Source organism: Trachemys scripta, chromosome 1, assembly GCF_013100865.1.
Source record: "Trachemys scripta elegans isolate TJP31775 chromosome 1, CAS_Tse_1.0, whole genome shotgun sequence".
Classification (NCBI taxonomy): Eukaryota; Metazoa; Chordata; order Testudines; family Emydidae; genus Trachemys; species Trachemys scripta.
Genome location: NC_048298.1, coordinates 3,796,530 through 3,823,179, shown reverse-complemented (window position 1 = coordinate 3,823,179; position 26,650 = coordinate 3,796,530). Strand labels below are relative to the sequence as shown.

The 26,650-nt window shown below is 45.4% G+C and overlaps 1 protein-coding gene across 2 annotated transcripts in view; it reads right to left on the bottom strand.

Annotated features, from left to right (window-relative positions):
• The window catches only part of CALU (calumenin), a 43,815-nt gene extending 18,410 nt beyond the window's left edge, over positions 1-25,405 (bottom strand). The window contains exons 1-3 of one of the 2 annotated variants that reach the window (XM_034763764.1): positions 25,325-25,405; positions 14,290-14,527; positions 7,167-7,360 (exon numbers count right to left, since the gene is read on the bottom strand). In XM_034763764.1, the coding sequence (XP_034619655.1) occupies positions 7,167-7,360; positions 14,290-14,510 (415 nt within the window). In that variant the 5' untranslated portion in view covers positions 14,511-14,527; positions 25,325-25,405. Of the gene's footprint in view, positions 1-6,902; positions 7,097-7,166; positions 7,361-14,289; positions 14,528-25,324 lie in introns of both variants that reach the window. The other variant, XM_034763771.1, reaches the window with a different exon arrangement.
• Between the last annotated feature and the right edge of the window lie 1,245 nt (positions 25,406-26,650).

Below are 26,650 nucleotides of genomic sequence, written 5' to 3'. Positions count from 1 at the left end.
GGGAGAGACGATCCCGAAAGGAGGGGGTTGGATCCTGGGGAATGACTGGGGCGCCGTCCTCGACCGCACCTTCAAAAGTTCTGTCTAGGACCTGAAGGTGGTCTTGGTGGCCCTTGGTTCTGACCAGGTTGAGGGCCGGTCCACCTTCTCCTACCACCTCGTCCTCGCCTCCGGGCCGAGTCTTGTCTCTGTCGAGGCGGGGGAGGGTAGAAGCGCTGAGGCTGCGGCCTAAATGGCCTGCGCTGAGGGCCCACAACATGCATCCCGAGGGAGCGCATGATTGTTCTCGAGTCCTTGAGGCTCTGTAGGCGAGAGTCCGTCTTGTCCGAGAACAATCCATGCCCTTCGAAGGGGAGATCCTGTAGGGTTTGCTGCAGCTCCGGAGGCAAACCCGAAACCTGAAGCCAGGAGATCCTCCGCATAGCGATACCCGAGGCCATGGTCCTCGCAGCCGAGTCCGCTATGTCCAAGGAGGCCTGTAGGGAGGTCCGAGCCACCTTCTTACCTTCCTCTACCATGGCCCCAAACTCTTCCCTGGACTCTTGGGGAATCAACTCCTTGAACTTCCCCATAGAGTTCCAGGAGTTAAAATTGTAACGGCTCAGGAGCGCCTGTTGATTTGCCGCTCTGAGTTGCAGCCCACCGGCTGAGTAAATCTTACGGCCAAACAAATCAAGGCGCTTGGCCTCTTTTGATTTAGGCGCTGCCGCCTGCTGTCCGTGGCGCTCCCGTGCGTTCACCGATGCTACCACCAGTGAACACGGTTGTGGGTGGGTGTACAAGTACCCGTAGTCCTTTGACGGGACAAAGTACTTTCTTTCCACCCCTCTCGCTGTGGGTGGAATAGAGGCAGGGGTTTGCCATATCGTATCCGCATTTGATTGTATCGTGCGGATCAGGGGTAACGCTACCCTCGATGGGGCATCCGCTCCAAGGATGTTCACGATCGGGTCGTGTACCTCCACTACCTCCTCCGCTTGCAGGTCCATATTACGGGCCATCCTGCGCAGAAGATCCTGGTGAGCCCGAAGATCTATCGGAGGAGGGCCTGTGCAGGATGTGCCCGCCACTGCCTCGTCTGGCGAAGAAGAGGAAGATGCCTCCGGTGGAACCGGATCCAAGGGCCGGTCCTGGTCTCCCTGTTCCCGGGCTGGAGCATCACCCGCGTCTGGGTCCAGGGCGTCAGGTGCGACGGACACGGAAGCCTCCGTGTCCCCTGGCGGAGGCCGAGAGATGGTGGACTCCGGGGCCCTTCTCACGGAGTGACCCGAGCGAGAGGTCGAGGGAATTGGAGCCCCTTGCTCCTGGTGGTACGCCCACGGGGTCCAAAACGACCAGTGAGATGGGCCATGGGAATGGTCCTCCGGCATCCCCTGCCAATGGCCCAAGTCCTGTTCCTCGGCTTGCCCCTGAGGAGGGTATGCCGATCTCGACAGGTCCTCTGATGAGCGAGACACCGATCTCGATGGCCATGGCGGTGCCGAGAGAGTCGGGACCAATCCCGTGGGCTGCGGTGCCGCACGGTGCCGGTCCGGAGATCTTCTATCTCCACGCGGTGCCGGCGACCGGTGCCGGGACCGTGACCGGTGCCGATGACCTCGTCGGTGCCGGGAGTCGGATCTGGACCTCGACGAGGACCTGGAGTATGCCCGGTGCCGGGAGCGGCCTCTCGACGTCGAACGTCGACCGTAGCGGTGCCGAGAACTGCGTCTCGACGTTGATCGGTGCCGACGATCATACCGGTGCCGAGACGTCGAGCGGTGCCGCGAAGATGATCTTGGCCGCGAGTACGACCGGTGCCGAGGTGATATTCGGCGCCGGGACTGCGAGCGGCGTGGGGACCTGCTTCGGGACCTGGATCGGTGCCGAGGTTCCAGCCCTTGCGATGGAGGGCGCAACAAGGCAGGTTTCCCCCTCGACTGGATCGGGCAGGTCAACGGTGCCGTCGGTGCCGTCGGTGCCGGTGGTTGGGGCGGTGCCGGCTCCGTGAGAGCTATCAAGTCTCTCGCCGCCTCGAAGGCCTCAGGAGTCGACGGGAGGCACTGAATCACCGCCGGTCTCGGTGGAGACGTTGTCCGTACCGGACTCAACGGCTTCGGCGCCGGAGTCGACGGTGCTGGAGGCACCTGTTTCCGGTGCTCCACCGGCGGACGCGGCTCTACCCCCGGCACTGGGGGAGCCGGCGTCTTCGGCACGGTGGTCCCCGTTTTATGGGCTTTTTTATGCCCTGGGGATAACGAACGGCGCCGAGGCACTTGCTGTACCTGCGGTGCCGACGAGGTCCGGTGCCGGGGAGGCTTGTCCGACGCCGCTCGCGTGGTCGTCGCTGCCGGCGCCGCCGGGGCACTGCGCACCGAGGCGCTAGGTGCCGGGGCCTGAGTAGTGGATGGACTCAGTGCCGCCTCCATTAAGAGTTGCCGGAGCCGAAAGTCCCGCTCCTTCTTGGTCCTAGGTCTGAAGGCCTTACAGATCTTACACTTATCTGTTTGATGGGACTCTCCCAGGCACTTCAGACAGGAGTCGTGCGGGTCACTCGTGGGCATAGGCTTTGCGCAGGAGGCGCACTGCTTGAAGCCGGGAGCGTTGGGCATGAGCCCGGTCCCGGTGCCGGGGGAGAAAAAGGGGGAGAGACCCCCTTAATCCCCTGAACTAATATAACAACTTTACAACTATTAACTATTTAACTATAAACACTAAAACTATCTAACTGCTATAACAAATGAAGCTAGGGAGAGTGGAGATCAGCTATGCCGCGCTCCACAGTTCCAACGACCGTCAGGGGCGGTAAGAAGGAACTGAGGGGGCGCCGGGTCGGCTGGGGTATATATTCAGCGCCATGAGGGCGCCACTCTAGGGGGCTCCACAGCCGACCCGCCGGTGTTGCTAGGGTAGAAAATCTTCCGACGATCGTGCACGCGGCGCGCACACACACCTAATGGAATGGATATGAGCAAGCACTCGAAGAAGAACTATAGGCATTTCAACATCCCCAACGGTTATTTTCTGGTCTGGAAAGTAAGTCCCTTGCTGCAGCCGTTCAGACAGACCACAGTTCCTGAAGATGCGAGCACCATGTACCTTTCCTGGCCATCCCATGTTGATGTTGGTGAAATGTCCCTTGTGATACACCGGTGCTTGCAGCACCATTGAAAAGTACCCCTTTCGGTTTATGTACTGGCTGCCTTGATGCTCCAGTGCCAAGATAGGGATATGCGTTCCGTCTATCGCCCCACCACAGTTAGGGAATCTTATTGCAGCAAAGCCATCCACTATGACCTGCACGTTTTCCAGAGTCTACCCTTGATAGCAGCAGCTCAGTGATTGTATTGGTTACTTGGATCACAGCAGCCCACACAGTAGATTTGCCCACTCCAAATTGATTCCGGACTGACTGGTAGCTGTCTGGCATTGCAAGCTTCCAGAGGGCTATTGCCACTCACTTGTGAACTGTGAGGGCTGCTCTCATCTTGGTATTCTTGTGGTTCAGGGCAGGGGAAAGCAAGTCAAAAAGTTCCAAGAAAGTGCCCTTACGCATGCGAAAGTTTCGCAGCCACTGGGAATCATCCCAGACCCGCAACACTATGCGGTCCCACTAGTCTGTGCTTGTTTCCCAGGCCCAGAATTGGCGTTCCACGGCATGAACCTGCCCCATTACCACTATGATGTCCAAATTGCCAGGGCCCGTGCTTTGAGAGAAGTCTGTGTCCATGTTCTCATCACTCTCGTCACCATGCTGCCGTCGCCTCCTCGCCTGCTTTTGCAGGTTCTGGTGCTGCATATACTGCAGGATATTGCACAAGGTGTTTACAGTGCTCATAACTGCCGCAGTGATCTGAGTGGGCTCCAGGCTTGCCGTGGTATGGCATCTGCAGGAGAGCAGAGTGGCAGCGGAAGCGTGACGATGGTTTGCAGCCCCACTGCACCGTCTGCTGCCAGCAGCACCCAGGACACAACACCGGCGGCTGAGCTGAGTGGGCTGCATGCTTGTCATGGTATGGCGTCTGCGTGCAAAAAAGGCACCAAATGATTGTCTGCTGTTGCTCTCACGGAGGGAGGGGCGACTGACGACATGTACCCAAAACCACCCACAACAATGTTTTTGCCCCATCGGGCAGTGGGAGCTCAACCCAGAATTCCAATGCGTGGAGGAGACCGCGGGAACTGTGGGACAGCTACCCACAGTGCAACGCTCCGAAAGTCGACGCTAGCCTCCGTACTGTGGACGCACTCCACCCCCTAAATGCCCTTAGTGGGGACGCACACAATCGACTGTATAAAACTGCTTCCTAAAAAAATCGACTTCTATAAATTCAACCTAATTTCATAGTGTTGACACACCCGTAGCGATTTGCAGTTAATGGCTTCAACTGCACAGCTCGTTAGAACTTGGCAGAGCAAGGCCACGACAGAAACAGATGTAGAAAACACTCACTAAAATTCAGGTCAATTAGTGGCACTGTTAACACTGCAGCAGCAGCATCCAGGGTTGCTCCTGAGCCTGCCAGATGAAGTACTAAAGAGCGCTTACATCTAACAACCCTGGCTCACCACAGCATGGAGTACTTGAGAGTGTATATGGGAAAATTCAGAAAGCTGTCCTCGGGCGTAAAGAGCCACAGATGGAAGAGAATGCAGATCCAGAGATTAAAACAAAAAAATCACCATTTACGAGCAACATGCCAGCAAAGCCAGGTTCCAGGTTCTGAAGCCTGCATATGAAGTTGGTGCCATTTAGAGCCGATATTAAACATAAGCAAAGAATATACTGGCTTTGTTCTTTAACGAGGACATCAGATCATAATCTAAGCAAATCTTCCGCAGAGAGCTATGCCTGCTTATTGTATCGTGCACAGCTTGGGTCCACAGAAATTCCTTTTGCATTTTGGGGAGGTACTCCGAGGCTTACACACTCTATTCAAATGCAGCAGTGAAGTGACCAGCATGGTCTTGGAGCTTACTAACGTGCTGTTTCATTTAGATCACAAAATTCTAATTTTAAAAATCCTACATACAACAGCCAAAAGAGCTGCAGTGAAAGAGGATGGTGTCTCAGCTCCTGCAGTATGGAAGATGTACGTTCTCCATTAGGTAAAGGGATCTGTTAGCTTCCTGGCTGTGCGTCAAACATTTCAGAGGCATTTCCAAATTTGTTCATGCCAGAGAAAGGGAAAACAGCTTTTCACAACAGACATGAAGATCTTTCACCAGAAATGTATTATGGAAAAGTATTTACTTTTTAACAGAAGTGGAAAGCCAAGCCATTACACATACATGGCTTTGTCAGGGACAGATCAGCATTGTTGTTATGAAAGGAAGACCGGAGTATATATTAACTATTCAGTAGAAAAATAGATCTGTATTTATAAATTGTGTATAACAAAGTGAGTAAAAGGTGGTGCAAGTGCATTCTGAAGGTTTTATCAGCATTAGCCCAGGGGACTGGTGAGTAATGCCCATCCCAAACTCCTGGGATTGAGATCTTTATGGCATACCACCCGCTCAGGGGCGCTACATATGCCATATATGTTACAAAAAACCACTTGAGAAATATTTTGAGTATATTACTTTTTCTTCAGTAGGACATTTTAAAAATATACCTGAAGAGACAGGTGTCCGATCCAACCGCATGGGTTTCAGAGAAAGCCATAAAAACCCTCGAGATGACCCAAGATAGTTTTTCTATACTTAACATTGTCAAATTGTGAAGATCAGATAGCTTGGGACGTCCCAGGGCTAGAAACAAGTGCTGGTATTTTCCCTTTCTAGTTCATGGTATAAGACTTGTTTCTAGTTCTACAGGGTCATGGGATCTTTGTTCTTAACCAGTCATTGGTGCTGGACTGAAGACTGCCGGTCTTGAGTTTTAACAGGTTATTTAAAGGGGGTGGAGGGGAAGCCCCAGACCGCAGAGCTGTCTAAAACTGCTCAGCAGAGTGAAGTGATAGAAACGGTCCTGGAGGGACACGGATTAGCCAGAAGAGAGCAGACAAGATGCAGCATACGTTTTGAAAGCATGTAATAAATTTATGATGTAGATCCACAAATAGTCATACTGCTCTGCAAAATTTATTCCATCATACCACACCTGTATGCAATCAGGTTACAAGTCCCTTTGCTAGTCTTCGTTCTCCCCCACCCTTACACAAAATAGCTCCTCCCCCACTAACTCTCCCCCCTTCAAAGGTCTCCACAGCTACTGCCAGTCTCTACTTCTTGGTAAACCAGCTCTAGGCCCTATGTCATAGGGGCATGGCTAAAAAAAGGGCGGGCCCCCACTGGAAGTGGGGGTGGAGTGGAGAGGATAAGACACACATTTTATTCTTTTCATCCTAAGTTTAAGGAAAGACAGTCAATGTTGTTGTTCAAGAGCTTCAAATTCCAGACGCGTAGCTGCTGTTAAAAGCCAAGTGACCACACTTTATACAAACAGAGACAACATACCGTACCTTGCTACAGCATGGCTGCATTTCCACAGCCACATATATATTTCTGCAGATGCTGAAGACCACCAGTGGATAAATATTGCTAGGGAAAAGCTTTAGAGCTTCAAGTGGGATATTACAAGCAATGGAGAGTTAAACTAAGTATTAAACAAAGGGTTTGCCCAGAAGCCTTGAATAAAACTGTCAAGATTACTGTTCAGATTCAATTTTAATTTTTTCAATTTTAGATTTTTAAATTAAAATGAATCAATAAAGCAGAGTTACAAAGCTGTATCTTCATACAAACTTTAGCTTTTAAGATTTTTCTGCGTGCTTGCCAATTTCACATGGACTTCTTACTAATATGAAGGAAAAGACTGTTCCCAGTTGAAAGAGCTCTCCATGCTCTGTGTTACACAACACTTCTGCTTTATTGATTAGAGACTACCGTGTCTGCAGGTTTGACATCTCGCCCCTTACCCAGGTAAGTGCCATATGTCACGTTTCTGTACTCATCCCAGGAGATTAATCCATCTTGATTCATGTCAAACTCCTGCCACTGGCGTTCGACATTGTCATACACGTACTTCTTCTGGGCCTTCTTAATCCAGGCTTTCAGCTCCCCCTCCGTCACAAACCCATCCTTATCCGTGTCTATTTTATCTACAATCATTCTACAAGACAAAACAGCAAGTTTCAAGGTGCCAGCTCCACAAAGCTTTTACCCCAAGAATAAAGACCTACCTAAGATGTAGCCGTAGGTGGCATTTTTATACTCTTCCCAGGAAATGAGGCCGTCCTCATTGAGGTCGTGCCCCTTCCACTGGCGCTCTACATCCTCGTAAATCCAGCGTTTTTGTGCAAATTTAATCCAGTCTCTGAGCTCCTCCACAGTTACAAACCCGTCCTTGTCTTCATCTATTTTACTTACAATCTTTCTGTAGAAAATGCAGAGAAATGCAGGAAAAGTTAAGGGAAATAAGCGCATTTTAACTGGCAGCACACCGCACCTTTAGGCAGGAGTGAACAAGTCAATTCCAAACTGTAACCCAGCAAGCTACCAAAAACTGCTTTCCAGCTGGTGTCATCCAATACTCTTGCCAGTCACACAATTTTAGAAAGTGATTTACCAGATTGATGTAGCGAACACTTGATTCAAAATGGATGGTGCACAGTTCCGCCTCAGAATGTCACGTTACTGGACTACTGACTTGTTCATTCCTAAGATGTTCAGTTTTTGTATTCTTCATGAAGTGTACGTCTTCTACTACTGAAGCATCCGTCATTTGTCTAGAACAAACCTGGCTGCACATTTTAGCAAAATTATAATTTGCAAAGCTGTTAAGCAACAACTTGTGTGTATTTAAAACAAAATGAAAAGACTCCACTGCTGAAGAAATACAAAAAAACACTATACCCAGTCCTAGCTCATTTACATGCTCAAGCCAATCAACGTAATAAAGATCCTACAGCCACCGAATGATGAAAAACAATCACACAGAGGTCACTGATCAGAACATCTGAGTGTGATGTTCACCACTCTATAAAGCAAGAAATTAAAGATGTGTGGTTTATAAAACATGCTTTGAGACAGCATACTTTTTTCAATGACAGCTGTGAAGAAAAGCCATTGAAGGAATGCAAATATACATTCACAAATGTATGTATTTCCCCTAGATGGAATTTGAAGATTAATGTCTGTACAGCACTTTGCTATGTAAATGCAAATTGCTGGACAGAAACTGGAAATTGCCATGTAAGTGCAAATACCCCTCTACCCCGATATAACATGACCCGATTTAACACGAATTCGGATAGAATGCAGTAAAGCAGCGCTCTGGGAGGCGGGGCTGCTTTACCGCGTTATTATCCGGCAGCAGGGCTCGGGTGGAGATTGAAAGGGCCTGGGGCTCCATGCAGCGGCCGAAGCCTGGGGCTCTTTAAATCACCGCTGGAGCCCTGCTCCTGCTATCCTGGGGCTCCGGCAGCAGGGCTTGGGCGGCGCTTTAAAGGGCCCGGGGCTCCGGCTGCTGCGGGGAGCCCGGGGCTCCGGCTGCTGCGGGGAGCCTGGGGCTCTTTAAATCACTGTCGGAGCCCTGCCGCCGCCCCGATATAACACAGTTTCACCTATAATGCAGTAAGATTTTTTGGCTCCCGAGGACCGTGTTATATTGGAGGTAGAGGTGTACATTAATTACAATGTTATTAATGCAAAGAGAAGTTATGATAACAGAGCAAGAATTAAATCTGAAGCGGTTCAATATGATCAGAATCCTTTCCCCTTTCCACCCCTCCAAGATAAGCTCTAGCCTTCTGAGCAGTACCCATTCTTAATAGCACGTACATAGCTGATGAACCATTTGTTGTTAATATTATTCACCAGAATTATAAATCAAATGAAAATGTCCCCACCTTCCTGCCATTCTCCCAAGCAGTGGCACCTAGCTAGTTTTTAAACAAAGCCAAGATACAGCACATTCTTCTTAAGAAGAGAGCTTTGTTTTCAAAACCTCCCTTGGAATCCATGCAGTCGTGTCTTTTGTTACTGCTTCACTTGCAACTGGTTGTACTAGAATTTAAGGTAGTGTTTTTAAAACTAAGTTATTTATTGCAGAACTTCTTGTGTTTTAAAAACAGAAAAAAAGTCTGATGGTTTAGAACAAAGTACGGGGCTTTTCTATTCCCAGGATTGCCCCAAATCAGTGTTTTACTTTAATAAAGGGACACGCGTTTAACAAAAAGGTAACAAGTATAGTTTAAGCTAGCCACTTTGAAGTAATGACATTTAAATTTCATATATTAAAAGCTACTATAATATTTGAGTGTAATAATACCTCCAGCAAGACACTGTTTACTGTCTGTGGGAGGGGGTGACAACTGAATTCCATTATAACATTTCTATTCTTTCATGCAGACAGACTTGTGCAGACAGCATGGTACAATCCTAAACGTTCTCAGCCATCTCATTTATAAACATCACATCAACTCCACTCTCTACAGGTGTAATCAGTATCAGCGGTCTAGAAAGTATATAGATAACAGGCCCATAAACACTGACATAGCTGTGAAGAAGTATGAGACACTTAAACTTCTGTGATAACACTTTCCAATGATAATGAACATGTTGCAAGCGACTGACTTCCCCTCCCCAAAGAGGCATAAATTGGATAAACACCACACTAGTGTTTTATGAACAATATGTGGATTCAGTGTCAATACAAAACATACTAGTAGATTTGCTCTGTCGCTGGTCTAAAACTAGCAACGCTGCACCCATTGTTTAACCTCGTAAGTCATACAACACTCAGCACATCATCTACTATATTCCTTCTGGAAATTATGAACATTAGTCTTCATAAGCTTTTGGCTAGAGGGGATATTAAGGGCCTAATTCAGCTCCTAGTGGGAGACTTTCCGCCTACTTTAATGGAGTCAAACTAACTTGCCAGAATAGCTTTGTATCAGTGACTCATTTTTGTAGATGAAGCCGTCAAACAGCTTACAGTGCAATTTAGCCAAGAGGGGGTGGGACTCTGCTCTAAACTCTGGAGCGTCTGTCAGGTTTGTGCCATTTGGTTGGTTCCTAGAATTCCAGCAATATTGGTCCAGCCCAGAATCATTTTTTAATCATCCTGTCAGGGGCACTCAGCCTTAAGGAGTCTGAGAATGAAGTCACTGAAGGGAGTTGCAGAGAGCTGTAAAACAGCAGCTGCATAATGCCCTGATGTTCTACTTGCCTAAGGATGTTGCATCATCACTAGGGCTAGTGGTTTGCGACAGGATATGCCAAGTCACAGGATTGTCAGGACAAAAGGTAAAAAGCATGGTTTTACAGAAAAAGTCAGACACATCTGATACAATATCTGAATCAAAATCTTACTTTTTCAGTAATAGTTTACAACCATTTTACTAATAGTTTTAGTTCATCCCCACTGGAGTCCATGACAAGTCAGTTGCCCTAGTTTACAAGAGTTGTGCTCTGAGCCTCCCCAGTAGAATAAGTTTTAACTCGGGCAGCTATTAAGGCTTTGGGTAAAGATGGTTCCATTATTTGATACCACATCCAGCTACCTACGGGCAAGACTCCCAAATCAGAAGTCATGGAACTCTTCATAGCCATAAGGAAAATGCAGCTTCATCACATATTGATGCACAATGCAATGCATCACAGCACAATTAAGACACGATGCTTCAGTTCTTTTGTGATTCCTTACAACTCTGATACATTCCTTTCTTTCCCACTCTAACGCCCTGCCTGCTGGGAAGGACAGGCCTCATCAGGGTCCCATTTCCTCAGCACTCCCCTCATCGCCTCATGTCTGGCAGCTTATGGAATGCTCCTGGAGTCAACACTCCATTCACTTTCCGCTCAGGCAGAGCACAAGGACCTGTTCCAAATGCATCCGTGGAGTCTCTAAGAACAGCATGTTAGACCGCATGTGGCTCTCATCACAGGGTGAACGCCAGTTCAGTTGACAATGTGAGGATCACCAGAAAGACAGTGACTTCAGGGAACAGCCAAAAGCAGTGCTGTAAAAGCTCTGGAGCAAGAACCTTCTCGACTCCGAAGGCTGTGCTCTTTCAACAGCAGAGACACACAAACATGCCAGCCACAAGGATCAGTTTTAGTAGTGTGTTAGGACTGACCAAGCACAATCCCAGTTCAGATTCAAGAAAAGCGACGAAAGCACCGTTCACATGTAAAACGAGGGGAAATGGCGTGTCAGAGGGATGGGTGGGTTCCAATTCCCATCCGGACATTTTTACCCTAGTCCCCACTCTTCCCATCGCCGGCTTTTTCTAGCCAATAACTTAGCAGAACTGTGCGATTAAAATGCAAAGCAACGATGAAACCTAAAGGTGAGCAAAGCAAAGCAACTTGAGAAGAGGAGCTCTTGCATATCTCTGCATTCTCTAACCCGTTTTCTGAGCCGCCCATTTCTCTCGCACATGCTCATGCACCTCTTGATCTGTCCCACTAGAACACTTTCTTCACAAAAGCAATACAAACAAGCTGGTTTAATTTTACAACTGACGGCCCAAGAAAAGCTTGTTACACAAGCATGAAGAGCAACTTGCATTCTGAAAAAAAACCAGTCATTCACTGCCTCCGCAGCACTGGGAGCCAAGCACTTTGGAAGTTATGAAAAAGTGTTGGTTGGCACCCAGGTGTGATTTCCAAGGCAGTCTTTTGCTCCTTGAGCTGAGTGTGCCACAGAGAGGAAACGTATGAATTCCAGACAGGAGGCAATCATTTTCTCATGTCAAACAAAGGCAACCCCTGATCCCTCCTTCAATAGGGATCAGGGGTTGCCTTTGAGTTAAGTGTTTCAATAATCTTCTAATCTAATCTTCCTCAGCCTGAAAGAGTATGATTGTAACAAGCACTTGAGGTTGTGGGTGTATATTTTAAAGTTAGGAAAAACTTACTCCATAGACATGCTACTATATAACTGTCAATTTTTAAAAAAACACACCTTCATCTGAAGCATATGGTATTGGTGACAGGGACACAAAACTAGACTAAAATGGATCATTGAATGCCTCGTAATTGTCAGGCCCAGGAAATTAGAGAGAAGTTGGCCCAACAACAGATATTACCTCACCCACCTTGTCTCTCTAAATGGACCATTGGCTGATACAATATGACCATGCCTATGTTCCTACCATCAGGATTCCTTTAGGAACCTGGAGGAACTGAGATAGAGAACAGAAGAAAAATACAATGAAGGTGACCTAATGTGCAATAACGTCATACTAGGATTTTAAAAACAAGGAAAATTACAAAAGGGTGCTAAGTATTAGTTTTTCCAAACAAAAATGGCACCAGTTCAAAGAACTAAAACAAGTATTTTACGTAGACACACTCAGGTAGTTTATTCTTGAAATTCAGGCTTTTATAAAAAGGAAGTCTTTGCAAAGTCTTACAGAAAAGTTTTTTTTAAGTGCCAATCACTAGTTTAATTTGGACTTAAATCTTTCTCCAGTCAGTCCCTGCAACATGAACATTCCATCTTTGTGCAAAGCACAGGGCACATATCGTCACCTCAGTAATGTCTCAAAAACCAATTGTCCTGCATTTGCTTTTGTGTGTGTCACTTAGAAGCATTTTGAGGCAGGAGGCCTGTCTTGTCTGTTTACAGAGCACCTTCTTACATTTATGATGCAAGAATTGTGCATGAGAATTAAAAAGTGAAATTGACTGGCCTAATTTAATTGCCAAGCTGAGAGAAAAAACACGAAGTGAAAACTAAATTGCAAAAAGCAGTTTATGTTGTAATAATTTTAGTGTTAATACCATAAAGACATTTATGTAAGTTTTACAGTTTTTAACTTGATATAGTCCCTAAAATAAAGCTGAAAAATGTTATATTAGCGCATCTGGCAAGTTAGGAAGGCTGTGTGTGGAGGTGTCATAGGTGGGGCACTCACAAGAGCCACTTCAACAACAGCTTTTAGTGCTGGGTAGGCTTCTGCTTCAAAGTGTAAACCCAAATATAAGCCACAGTGGTGAGAGGTGCAGCTATGTGACACTTGGACAGAAGGGAGTGCCCTGCTATGCCCCAGCTCTTACTGTATCCTTCTCAAGGTCATATTCTGGCGTTATCAATGGGAGCCAATTCGAGTGAAAGTAATAAGACAAAAGTTAATTTAAAAATATGCTATTTTCACTAGCTTGCGCCAATGGGTGTGTTTTTTGTGCAGCAGTTGCCGCCTAGATGGGAATTAATATGGCTAGAGAGCCCAGCCGCTGCCAGGGGGGTTTAGTTTTCCCTTAAGATAGAAGCCAAGCTTTGTTCAAATAATGACAGCTTGCCAGCACCCAGTTACCTTCAACTGTATGGAGTTGAGCAAACAGCAAAGATATTGATTTTGATTTAGACATTGTACCGATCTGTAGCTCACTAGGCTCTTGGATATTATAAGCCCAGCATCAGCGTTCCCTCCAATTCTTCCCCACAGGCGTGCGGAATGAATTTTGTTATGTAAACCAATATGGAGGTGATGCATGTGACACACCACCTCCATATTGGGGCACATAACAAAATTCATGTGGTGGGGGTGGGCCCGAGGGGTTCGGAATGTGGGAGAAGGCTCAGGGCTGGGGCAGAGGGTTGCAGTGCGGGCAGGTGAGGACTCCGGCTGGAGGTGTGAGCTCTGGGGTGGGGCCAGGGATGAGGGGTTTGGGGTGCAGGCTGCGCCAGGGAGAGAGGACTCCCCCCAGTTCCCTCTCCCTGCAGCAGCACCTGGGGGGAAGGGGGATAGGCACCTCTCCCCGCTGCAGCAGTTCTGGGGCTGGGGCCATGGGACAGATGCCTCTCCTCCGGCTCTAGCAGGTCTGGGTTGGGGATCAGGGGAGGGGTGCCTCTCCCCACTGGCTGTGGCAGGTCTGGGGCTGGGCTGGGAGCTGGGGAAGGGGCGCCTCTCCCGCCAGCCACAGCAGGTCCGGGGCTGGGCTGGGGAGAAGCATCTTAATAGCTGCTGCGTGGCCACACAACTTAGAGGGAACTTAGCCCAGCATGCAATGTTTTAACTGGATATGTGAGGCGAGACCATATTGCATGATGAGACCTATAAAGAAACAGCTCCATATTAAAGATGAGAAGTGCTGTAGACAACCTATAACTTCGCAAGGCTACATTTGGCTTGCGAGTCACATTTCAGCCACTACTGACTTTTGAACCCCATTTATAGTTTTAAATTTAGAACATTTGTACCAGTCAACTGGTACAGAAGAAATATCAATATACTTGAGTTTTAGGATTACACTTCAAAGAATGGGAAAACTATTTTGCAAAATTCCAGATGAGTAAAAGTGTGAGGTAGTTCTTCTCACATGAAGTAAAAAGCTCGTTAATTTCCTTACCCAAGTCTCTCCTTGCTCTCCTCTGGTGTCAGCTGGTCAAAGGTTTTGGCCTCATCTGCACCAAGGAAAGCATCATGGTCGTACTCAAAGTTCTGTGCATCATCATGGACTTTGTCACTGAGTTGCGGGTCATGGTGAACACGGTCCTTCTTGTCCGTGGGTTTGGTCAGGACACAGACCGCACAAAGGGATAGGTACACAAGAAACTGCTGAATGGTCATGACGATTTAAGATGAACCTTTGGGATATTAACAGAAAAGTCATTTAGGGGTTTTCTTCTCCCAAGATACTCATTCAGATTCAATTTTCTGTGTTTAATAATGAAGAATGGATGAATCCAGACACCCGGAATTTCTGCCCAACTTTTCATTTTGTTCTGCCTTACTCACCCACAGATTACAAGCAGCCACTGCATTTCAATATGGCCCCCTCTGAGGCTCTCAACAACACCCCACAGATCTGCCTTCAGCAAGGCTCTTCCAAGACCTTTGTTGTCAAGTCCACAACTAGTATCTTCACATGGTTTAAAAAATACAACTGAATCTGTTTGAAGTTATGGGAGTTTGAAAATTGCATACTGAACATGCACAATTTTTTGCTGTTTCCAGGTGCACACAAGTGTATTATGCATGCACACACCACAAATTAAGTCTGCAATCTTCAAAACTGATTTGCTCATATCAATTGTCCATGCCTTTTAAATTACAGCCAATTTCTTATAAGCTTGTCTTATTTTGTAGCTCACAATAAGACCTAAACAATTTGAGCCAAGTTTGAAGTCAGTTGGATCAATAATTTTAAAGTTATTAATATTTAAAATTAACAAGTCTTGGTTAACCGTTATCTCATACAAGTTTTTATATCATGTCCATCAGCAGGATATACAATTGTCTTGCAGACATAAGGAATCCCACTGAAGTCAATGGGTCTAAATATTAGTGGATCCCATTTAAGGATTGGGTCCTTCGCCTACCAGACAAACAGACATATTAAGCCTTTGGCAAATGGTTGCTTTTTAAGTATATGTTCTACACTACAAGTGTTATAGTGGCACAACTGCAGCACAGACACTTGCTTAGGTGTTGCTGAGCCATAAATCTACAAATGCATAGTGCACTAATGACAGAGAGGCAACAGCTGGCCTTTGTCACCTGGGTCCTGTCGGTCACAGAACTAGGATATTCTCCCCATCATTTTTTCCCCCTTAATAAATCCTGGGGGACCAGCAGCAAAAATCTACATTACTACCTTAAAGTTGCAATGTTAAGGACTAAATCAAAACACAATCAAGTTATACTATCTAATCCTATGATTCACCAGATTTAACGTCTATTAAAAAGATGCTCTATTTCTTTCAAATGTGAGGAATTATATTAGTATCACCTCTATCGGAGGTGCAGCAATATTGAATAAAAACAAAACCCCAAAGGTGTACAGCCCTCCAGACAAACACTTAGTTCACCACTGTCAAACTCATTCTGTGCAGAGGGCTGAATTTCACTTTAAATTGTTTTCTGTGGTTTTGGGGAATTTTTAAGACTACATACTCTTCTTGATCTACAACAGAATTCCTACTGATGTCAATGTAAAGTCTGCACAAAGATTAATGGTAGAATGTAGTGTTAATACAGAAAACTAACATTTTGTTCAGTAACTTCTTGTATTCGGCATCACTCAATGGGAAAACTCTCACTTTTAGGAGCATTGTTCCCCAACCCCAACCTCCTTTCTCTACTTCTCTCCCTCTTCCTGGGTTTTTATATTGCTTCTCCTTTCTTCCTTCTGCATTTCCTTCACTGAAGTAACTCCCAAATCCACCCACTATGGTTTCACTCCTACTCTTTCCCTATGTCATCTGCAATGATCAGAAACAAATTAGTTAATGATGACATTTAAAATTGTATCATTAAGCTTTAGAGTTAACACACCAGTTAGATTAATAGGGACAGGGAGGTACACCTGAGCACAATTGTTTCAGGCTGTCTGCAGACTCAGGAAGACAACGTGGCTATTCACAAAGCAAATTTGGCAACCACGAGAGCTAGAAACTGTTTTTCAAACAAAATTCTGCAGAATCTAAGATTTTAACATTCCATGTAAGCCACATCCTGCCCACACAGCCTTATGGATTGACGCCATTGATCTAGATCAGGGATCGGCAACCTTTGGCACGCAGCCCACCAGGAAAAGCCCCTGGCAGGACGGGTCTGTTTGTTTACCTGCAGCATCCGCAGGTTTGGCCCAACGCAGCTCCCGCTGGCCACGGTTTGCCTTCCCAGGCCAATGGGGACTGCAGGAAGGGTGGCCAGCACATCTCTCGGCCTGCACCGCTTCCCGCAGCCCCCGTTGGCCTGGGACGGTGAACTGCGGCCAGTGGGAGCTGCGATCGGCCGAACCTGCAGACGCTGCAGGGAAACAAACCAGCCCAGCCGGCCAGAGGCTTTCCCTGACAGGCCGCGTGCCAAAGGTTGCCGATCCCTGACCGCGATGCTACTTTACTGTCTCCAAATTAAACATAGGTGCTATTTCCAAAAGTGATCAAGTTGAAGGTTGCAGTCAAATTAGAAATTATACATTGCAGACAGCAACAGAGGGTCCTGTGGCACCTTTAAGACTAACAGATGTATTGGAGCATAAGCTTTCGTGGGTGAATGCCCACTTCCTCAGATGCATGTAATGGCGACTTCCATTCCAGCCGTGTTAGCAACAGAGGGTCCTGTGGCACAAGCTTTTTACAGATCCAGACTAACACGGCTACCCCTCTGATACTTGACACCATGCAAGGCACTGCATTTAGCCGTATGGAATGGAAATCCCATTACATGCGTCTGACGAAGTGGGCATTCACCCACGAAAGCTTATGCTCCAATACATCTGTTAGTCTCTAAGGTGCCACAGGAACCTCTGTTGCTTTTTACAGTTCCAGACTAACATGGCTACCCCTCTGATACATTGCAGACAGGTACTACAACGATGCCCAGCCTGGATTAAAAGACAATGAATGGCTTGTGAGTTGTGCAAATACACATTAAAGGCTAATGTTTAACTTGGTACAGTTCAAATATTCAAGTTTGATTTATTAGATTCATGCAGGATGAAGATTCAACTTTTTACAGCCATCATAGCCCTAATTGTCCTTAGCCCAACACATCCAATACAAATAGGTAACAGCAACTGTAGACTATTTATTTTGAATCCTGATCAGTTAGTTCAGTAGCCTTCAAACCCTAGAATCAGATTACAAATGCACATCTCTTCCCCGCACCCCAAATCTTTCTAGGAGACAGATATTACGTAAAAGTGGACTCATGAAGGGTAACCTATTCTAGTCTCCCCAGGTAAGCAATTGTCTCTCCCATCTCCCACACAAATATTTCCTTTGATTATGAAATTAAATGAAATTGAAATGAAATTAATGGAGATATCCCACCTCCTAGAACTGGAAGGGACCTTGAAAGATTATCGAGTCCAGCCCCCTGCCTTCACTAGCAGGACCAAGTACTGATTTTGCCCCAGATCCCCAAGTGGCCCCCTCAAGGATTGAACTCACAACCCTGGGTTTAGCAGGCCAATGCTCAAACCACTGAGCTATCCCTCCCCCCAAATTATCTGATTTAATTAGTCATAACTTGTATTTAGAAGTATGAGTAGGTAACATGCATATACCCAATATGCACTCACATTCACCCACTATGGTACAAGTGGAGATGTTTACATAAAGAGTAAAGTTCTGCAAGAAGAGCTTTATAAAACTAAGTTCTATTTCATAGAAATAGCAGTCATGAAAAAAGCCTCCCACATTAGTTTAAACTACTTCAAGAGGTTAAAAAGCCAACAACAACAAGGAAAGTTTGCCATCCTTTAAGCAAGCGAAACAAGTAGGAAAAGTTAAATAAATAAATACTTAAACAATTACTTGAGTCTTCTTGTAACGTCACAGTATTTCTGTTGTTTAAGTGGAGCACAACCACATTACAAATATTAGTTTAAGATGATGTAAACAACACAGTAAGGAATAATAGCCAATGGATTTGTGCAGTCTGTTTGCCACATGAATCGCTGTGAAGTTGTTAGGATGAGATTCAATGCCACATTCAAAACAGATGTAGGTTTCCCAGGCCGTGGACGAGATTAAAGGTTATTATGACAGAAGAAAGAATCAGATGAAGATAATCCTGCTATGTAACGAATATTCACACCCAGAGGATATGAAGTTAAAACAGGTGGAACAAGCAGCCCTGACAAAGAGCTCCACCATTCATATTAAGCAAGAGCTCTGTATTTGGAGTTGCCAGTCTCAAAGCAGATCGCATTATAACTTGTGATACTGAGGCTAGACGTACAGTGGTTATAAATTACAACGCCTATATATCAATCATGGTACGTCTTCACGTTCTGGTTCTTATTTATGAGAAGATTTAGAAGAATCAGGAGGTACTCAGAGTGCCAGAATAAAATAAAGGTATAGTGAGACTTCAAAGATTTGGACTGTTTTGCTTAGAGAGATGTATAAGAAAGAATATTACAGAGGACATACAGCTTAATGCATGGTAAATAGAAGGCAAAAGAGGAGCCCATATTTAATTACTCATAATACAGGAACAAAGGGACATTAAATGAAATCTAAAGGCTGCAAATAACTAATTGTGCCCTCGCATATACACACAATTCATAATTAATATGATTTCATTATCACAAGGTATCACTGAGCCTGGGGATTTAGGAAGGTTTACAAGAGAATTAGATATTTGTGGATAATACGACCATCTACAGTTATGTTACCAGAACAGACTGATTTAAACCAAAGTGATCTGAGTGACTGATTTTAATCATGATTTAAATCAGCAAGCAGAAAACCTTGATTTAAATAATTAGTTTTAATTGTTTATTTGTACTTCAATTATTTTCTGAAAGAAAGTTTGATTATACTGGTTAGTAACCATTAAAATATGTTGATTTGCAATTAAATATAGATTTTCATGCTAAATTTGGTGCTTCTTTTTGCTAACCAGAAGGATACACTATAGCTATATGTTTATTTAAGCAATTATATAGCTTAATTTACATTCAGATTCTTAATTTTTACATTTTTATGCTAGAAAATAGTGAATGATGTATTTCTTATTTACAAATTTCTTTACTTGTGATTTGTGTCAAGCTCAGCATTTTTTAATATTTAAGTACCTTAAATGTGCTGGATACATGAGAAAAGAATGATCAAAAATAATTTTAAATGCAAGACAACTGATTTATGAAACAAAGAAATATCTATAGGTAGTGAATTGAACTAATGGTTTCTGGTCACCATGTCCTTCAAAATTTCAGAACTAGTAGATCTCATCCTATCACACCTAGTTTTTATTCACAGATTGGAAGAAGAAAACAAGCTTTCCTGCTTTTTCAACTCTCAATTGGTTTCTTAATTTTGAAGGAACTAGTAGTAACTGAACTGAATTAGCTGAATAAACTGAAATGAAGAAAATATTCTCTCTGTACCTGTAGCAGAAGCTACTGCTGTCAGAAGCTGGTTTAGCACTTCAGCAAACTCTGGTTCCAGGTGCTCAGCCATTGACTTCCATCAGTTCAGTGGTCTGACTTTCTTTAAAACTTGGCGGTAAACATGTACTGCTTAATACTATTTTTTGTGTTTAATTTAAATGATTTTAATATATGGTAAGTTTAAGCCTTAATATAGGCTGTCAATTGCAAATAGGTTTGTTTCTAAAAAATAAACCTGTATTTAATTTAAATTTTATAAAAATCCAATTTAAATAGAAAATAGGATTTTTTTAAACAAATCATCAATTTTTATCAACCCTGTATGCTACACAGCAAAAGGGTTGGGTTTTTGCTTAATTAATGTAAACCCTTATGCTTAGGGCATTAAATCAAACACAAAATGAACAAGGTTAAGAAAGAAACTTTTATGAATAGGTTATTCCATAACTATTCATTGTAGGGTTTCTTTTACTTTCTGCTGAAGCATCTGGCTGTTGCCAGAGCCAAGTTACAGGATTTGATGGACCCCCCGTTGAATCCCATGTAGCAAATCTTGTGTTTCTTATAAATGCCTTAAACCAAGCCTGCTTAACAGAACAAGGAGCAGACAGAGAAAGAAGGTAAGATTTAGAAAGGCAACCAACCTACTTTCTGATCAAATTTAACTGCACTTCGTATGTCTGTATGGAAAACAAAACGCATAAAAGCATTTCCATCCTCACCGCTAGACGATCAAACATGAAAATTATGATGGGTAGGCAACTGTTCTGTTTGATTTAATTTAGGGACCATGCTGCAATTGCAACATTATTGTTCGTTATTTCAAGTTTTGATATTTTAATCAAGGAACATAACTGTACTACTTTAAACAAAAAGTTCTGCCTGTAAATATCTCAAAATGCCTTACAAATACTAATTCAGGTTTCACAACATAAGCTGTTGACCTCAGTATCTTGTTGTTCAGTTCATTCCATGGGTTAACTAAGCATCACATGAAAAAGCATTTCCTTTTATAAGGTTTAAATGTGTCGCTTTTTGTTTGCTGTATGTCCCTGTGTTCTTGTATTATGAGAATGATTAAGCAGGAACAGCCAAATGACTTTCTCTATGTTACGTCATTTTTATATTTCTCTGTTTTGTGCCATGATTTTTTCTACTCTCTAAATTAAGTTGTCCTAACCTTTTTAATTGCTCCTCATGTAAAAGTCTTTCCATGCTTCTAGTCAATTTTATAGCCCTTCTCTGAACCTTATGAGCTGGGATGACCAGAACCAAACACAGTATTCAGGTGGAGAGTAACCATCATATTAAGGTGTCTCCATATTACAATTATGTTTTGAAACCAGTTTGTAATGGTTTCATATAACCCTGTTACAATGACGGAAGCAGAATTGTGTCCACTGAAGTTTTTCTGCCTTAGAGATGCCAGAATCATCTATGAGTCCACCCCTCAGATGCAGCCTACCCTATATTAATCAGGTTTCAGAGTAGCAGCCGTGTTAGTCTGTATCCGCAAAAAGAAGAACAGGAGTACTTGTGGCACCTTAGAGACTAACAAATTTATTAGAGCATAAGCTTTCGTGGACTACAGCCCACTTCTTCGGATGCATATTCCATTCTATATGCATCCGAAGAAGTGGGCTGTAGTCCACGAAAGCTTATGCTCTAATAAATTTGTTAGTCTCTAAGGTGCCACAAGTACTCCTGTTCTTCTTTTTATATTAATCAGCATTTTCTGGGAAAACTCAGAGCACTCCAATGACATGCACACAGAACATTTCACGTAGATAATACTCCCAGCTCTCTGTGTTAGGACATACCAGAGTGTAAAGGGAAACCTGCAAAACCAAACACTGTCCTATCCACACCAGAAAAAAACCCGCAAAAACCACAGGTTTGCAAAACTGGTTACAGGAAGACAACCACGTGTCAGACTAGTCTTCTGGTAGGGAGGATGCTGCTAGATGCCAAAATTGCAGAGTTTCATCCATGCTGTATGTGGACACAAACGACATTCTGAAACAGTTAGTTGGTTCTAACCTGTAAAGTTGTAGCATGGACAGGACCGTAATCATTTTAGGGTGGATAAAAATCAATGATTTTTTTTAAATAAAAAAATTGATTTTATTTAAATCGATTTTTTTATAAAATGCTTTTTGAGGAAAAACCTACCTAAAGATGTTTTAATTAAGATTAATTATAGCTGAAAGATATCTCATCATGGAATAAGGATTATAAATTCTAATTCTATAGTATGAGACAATATATTCATGTCATGTTTAAGAAAAGTTTTGTAAATGTGTTCCAATAGTTCATGGATTAGGGACCCAATTTTATGGGGTTCCAGGGGCTTCTGTATAGATTATTTAGGTTAATCTATCTATCCAATGGGACTCAGTGCTCAGTCTAGAAGAGACCATCAGAGATGCTTAGTTTTGCAGTTCTCAAACTGTGAATTTGGGTCTCCAGAGGTAACATGTTTGTTGACAGCAAAAATGTTTTTAAATAAATAAATAATATATAGAGGTGAGAAATAACAGACCTCAACTCTATTGTCCCTCTGCTAATTTGCGTACACAGCCTCAATCCCTTACCTGTCTCTAAAAGTGCAAAGTTTCAAAAAGTTCAATGAACAGAAGATTGTTGGGGGCGGAATAGATCTGGACAAGGGGAAGAAGACTGGAGATAAATGTGAGAAGTGAGGGACATAATATTTTAACAAAACCTGGATTTTTTTTTCCAACAGCAAAAATATCCTTAATACTTAATGTTGTTTTAATTAAATAAAACAATTTAAATGTCTGTCTGGTGATGTTTTCCTCCTAATACAGCATATCAAGAAAATTCTCCAAATATTAATGATTAACCTGTTAAATTGGAGATATTTATGAAGTCATTGGGAGGTGAACTATCTGCTTCAATTACCTTTGGTAAATGAAATAACCAAACAATCGCTCATTTTTCTGATATAGCTATAAAACTAATCTGAAAAGTTTTCAAAATAAATCACTGTTTAAAAATGTATAGGGTGTACCTTCTACAAATGAAATCTACATCTCCGAGTTGTGAAGAATATATATTAAGGTTATAACAACCAAAAGAATGTACTTTTATGTAGAAAACCATGATTAAATCAAGTCTTCCTGACTAGTGATTTAAATCAATTTGATTTAAATCAAATCCACCCTGAATCATTTTCACACTATCCAAATATTAGACTCTCTGACACAATCTCATACCCACGATCAGAGATTTTGTTCCAATGCAATGTTGTAAACAAGAGAAAAATCTTTAGGTCAAGTTATTACTAACGAGAAAGTTTTCTGCAAGTCATCAACAGTTCTGTTTATAGAATATGACAAAACTTTTGCAACATCTAAAGACCCTCTAACTTATGTTACAATCAATAGGAAAAGCAAGCCACCATTTACCTCACTGATGTAAGTTTTTTCCACTAAGTCACAATAAGCAAGCCATGAACTAACAGTATGTTTATAATCAACACCAGCCCACTCTCTGTTAAGCTACCTGCATAAATGGGTACTGGGGTTCATCACGGAGCACTAGGAAGTGGTAATTAATGGCTTGGAGTCGAGAGATCTGTACTTGCAACAACACGAGCTCATAGCAATTTTAACTTGTTTACAGCCTTCTGAATGCTGATTTCCTGTTATTCCTTTCTTGCAAATAAGCATTTGCAGCAAGAGGTCACTCACAACAGTGCAACACCTGAACGGCTCTTTGGCACCTAGTATAAGGGGGTCCTGGCCTCTGACTAGAACTCCTAGGTGCTACAGTAATACATTTAAAAAAAAAAAAACCCTCTTCCAGCACACAGAAAAAACATGGACACCACAGCTCAATAAACCTTGAAATTATGCTCAAGTTTGTCTTAATAATATTGACATGGAAACAGCCCATGACAGTCTTGTCACATAGAAACACTAGGTCTTTACTCATGATCCTGGTTGAAAATCAGGAGGTGCAGTACATACATACTTGGCTGGTGGTGGAGAGAGGGAATGCTTGACATTACTCAAACGACTGCTCTAGTCAAATACAAAAAAAATATTTACTGGCTTTGAAGTTTTCCATTTCAAAAGCTGGTGGTTACAGCAAAGGTCACTGCTGTATAGGCTGGGCAAGGGGGAAAGAATGCAGCAACCCTTAGCATGAGGCATGGAGAAACAACAGCTGTAGTATTCAACTGTTTTCATAGAGATGACTATTTTAGAGAGATTACTTCACATGCCCCCATGTAGCTAGTATGTTAATTCACAGATCCTCTGGGAGAAAGTATCATAGAAATGCAAATTTATTTATTTAAAGGCATTTATACAGGTTTTTTATCAACTCAGTATCTAAACTCTACTTAGTTTTAGTAAACATCAGTGTGAGTAATGGTGAGAAACAGTACAGCAATTTACTGTGTCTGAAAAAACATTCATTCACCCACACAGCTGACATTTCAACAGCTTGAAACCTTATTTAGCTCTTCTGTTAACATTCAGCGAACAATGAGACATGCTGTTTTTTTATGAAATAAGATTCAATTTTGAAGTGGCGCACCTCCTCTTAATCGCTCAAGGGGTGATGCAATAAATCAGCATGAACGACCAGCCAGTGAGCCAGGGGCCATTCCAGACACACTCCAGGGTCACATTCTAGGTCTAAAGAGCTTTTTTAAGTAGTGACGGACTTCAGGCCCTTTTAAGTCACACAAGCAGCACAAGTCAAGTCACAGGTAAGCGCCTGGTGGGCAGGGCTAGTCTTGAGGGTGCCATAGAATATCAGGGTTGGAAGGGACCTCAGGAGGCATCTAGTCCAACCCCCTGCTCAAAGCAGGACCAATCCGCAACTAAATCATCCCAGCCAGGGCTTTGTCAAGCCGGGCCTTAAAAACCTCTAAGGAAAGAGACTCCCCCCGTAGCCCATCCCTAAATCTGTCAGAAGCTGGGCTTGGACGACACGGGATGGACCACTCAATAACGGCCCTGTTCTGAAGCCCCTGGCACCAGCTGTCGGAAGGCGGATACTGGGCTCGCTGGACCCCTGGTCTGCCCCAGCTGGGCCGGTGCTGGGTGCTCACTGCAGTGCCCGGGGCCGACACACACAGGAGGTTTGTCAGTAACGGAGGCGCTTGTTGAATTAAGTCTCTCAGGGCCCCGAAAGCCCCTCCCCCACCGGCGGCCCTGGCGCTGTGGTTCTGAGGCCGCCAGCTGCTGTCCGCCCCCCCCCCCGACCCGGGCCGGCCGCGCCCGCGCCACGCTGGGGCAGCTCCACGCGGGCGGGCCACGGGGTCGGGGCCCGGACGGGCGGCCTGGGGGCGGGCGGGGGCGAGGCACAAGGGCGCGACCCCCGGGGCAGGGCGCGCCCCCTCAGCCCGAGGCCCCCCAGGCGCGCCGCCCTGCCCTGAGCCCCAGGCCGGGGAGAGGGGGGGCGCAGCGTGCGCGGCCCGGCCACCTCCCTCCTCCCGTCGCGGGAGACAGGCCCCGGCGCCAGCGGGTGACGGAGCCCGACAAAGCCCCCCCGGTACCTTCTCCTGCCAAGCGCCGCTCCGGCTCCGTTCTCCCTCCGCTCGCCGCACTGACCGGAAACAGCGGCGCCCGCCCCGCCCGCCCAATCAGGAATCGCCCCCGCCTCCCTCGCCGCCACGCGCGGGGCGCGGATTGGCCGCCGCTTCCCTTTCCCCTCCCCTCCCGCCGCGCGGCGGCCCCGAAGCGCTGCGTCGACTGCGCCTGGATTGGCTGGAAAGCGCCACGTCCTCAGGCGCGCGCCGGCTCGCGGGTCCGCCCACTTCGGGGCTTCCCTCGTCCCTCCGCCCGCGCGCCGGCGCCGGGGGGGGGGGGGCCTCTTCTCTGCGCAAGCGTCGGCGCCGAGGCTGAGGCTGCCACGAGCGCAGAGGGATGAGGGCGGCGCGAGGGCAGGGAGTGACCGTTAGAAAGGGCGGGAAGAGGAGGCCATGACCGTTGTCTGAGTGGGCGGGGCGATCGTGTCAATGGGAAGCGAGGCCGCCCTGGGCCCTCAGGGCCTGTTCCATGGGGTCGCCTGCCTGCTCCCCTCCTGTGAATGACTCGCCTTCGGAGTGGAGTCGGGGCAATGCATATCTCTGTGGTGCCGCCCGTTTTCTGAGGCGAGCATCACCTCGGGCGTGGGGTCCCAGTGCCGCTGGGGAGCAGTCTGGTGGGCGTTCGGCCCCCTGAGCTGTGGCAGATAGTTCGATGGTGGGGAGCCCCCGTAGTTTGAATACGGATTTGAGAATTCGGGGATCCATCGCCCATGCGTGGGTTTGTGAGACATCCCTGCTTCGCAGAGCCATTGTATTCTGACGTCCAGGCGGCTAGGATGCCGAGCTCTCGAAGTTACACTCAGAATATCAGGGTTGGACGGGACCTCAGGAGGTATCTAGTCCAACCCCCTGCTCAAAGCAGGACCAGTTCCCAACTAACTCATCTCAGCCAGGGCTTTGTCAAGCCGGGCCTTAAAAACCTCCCTAGGTGACCCATTCCAGTGCTTCACCACCCTCCTAGTGAAAATATCCAACCTGGACCTCCCGCACTGCAACTTGAGACCATTGCTCCTTGTTCTGTCGTCTGCCACCACTGAGAACAGCCGAGCTCCATCCTCTTTGGAACCCCCCTTCAGGTAGTTGAAGGCTGCTATCAAATCCCCCCTCATTCTTCTCTTCTGGAGACTAAACAATCCCAGTTCCCTCAGCCTCTCCTCATAAGTCATGTGCTCCAGCCCCCTGATCATTTTTGTTGCCCTCCACTGGACTCTTCCCAATTTTTCCACATCCTTCTTGTAGTGTGGGGCCCAAAACTGGACACAGTATTCCAGATGAGGCCTGACCAATGTCGAA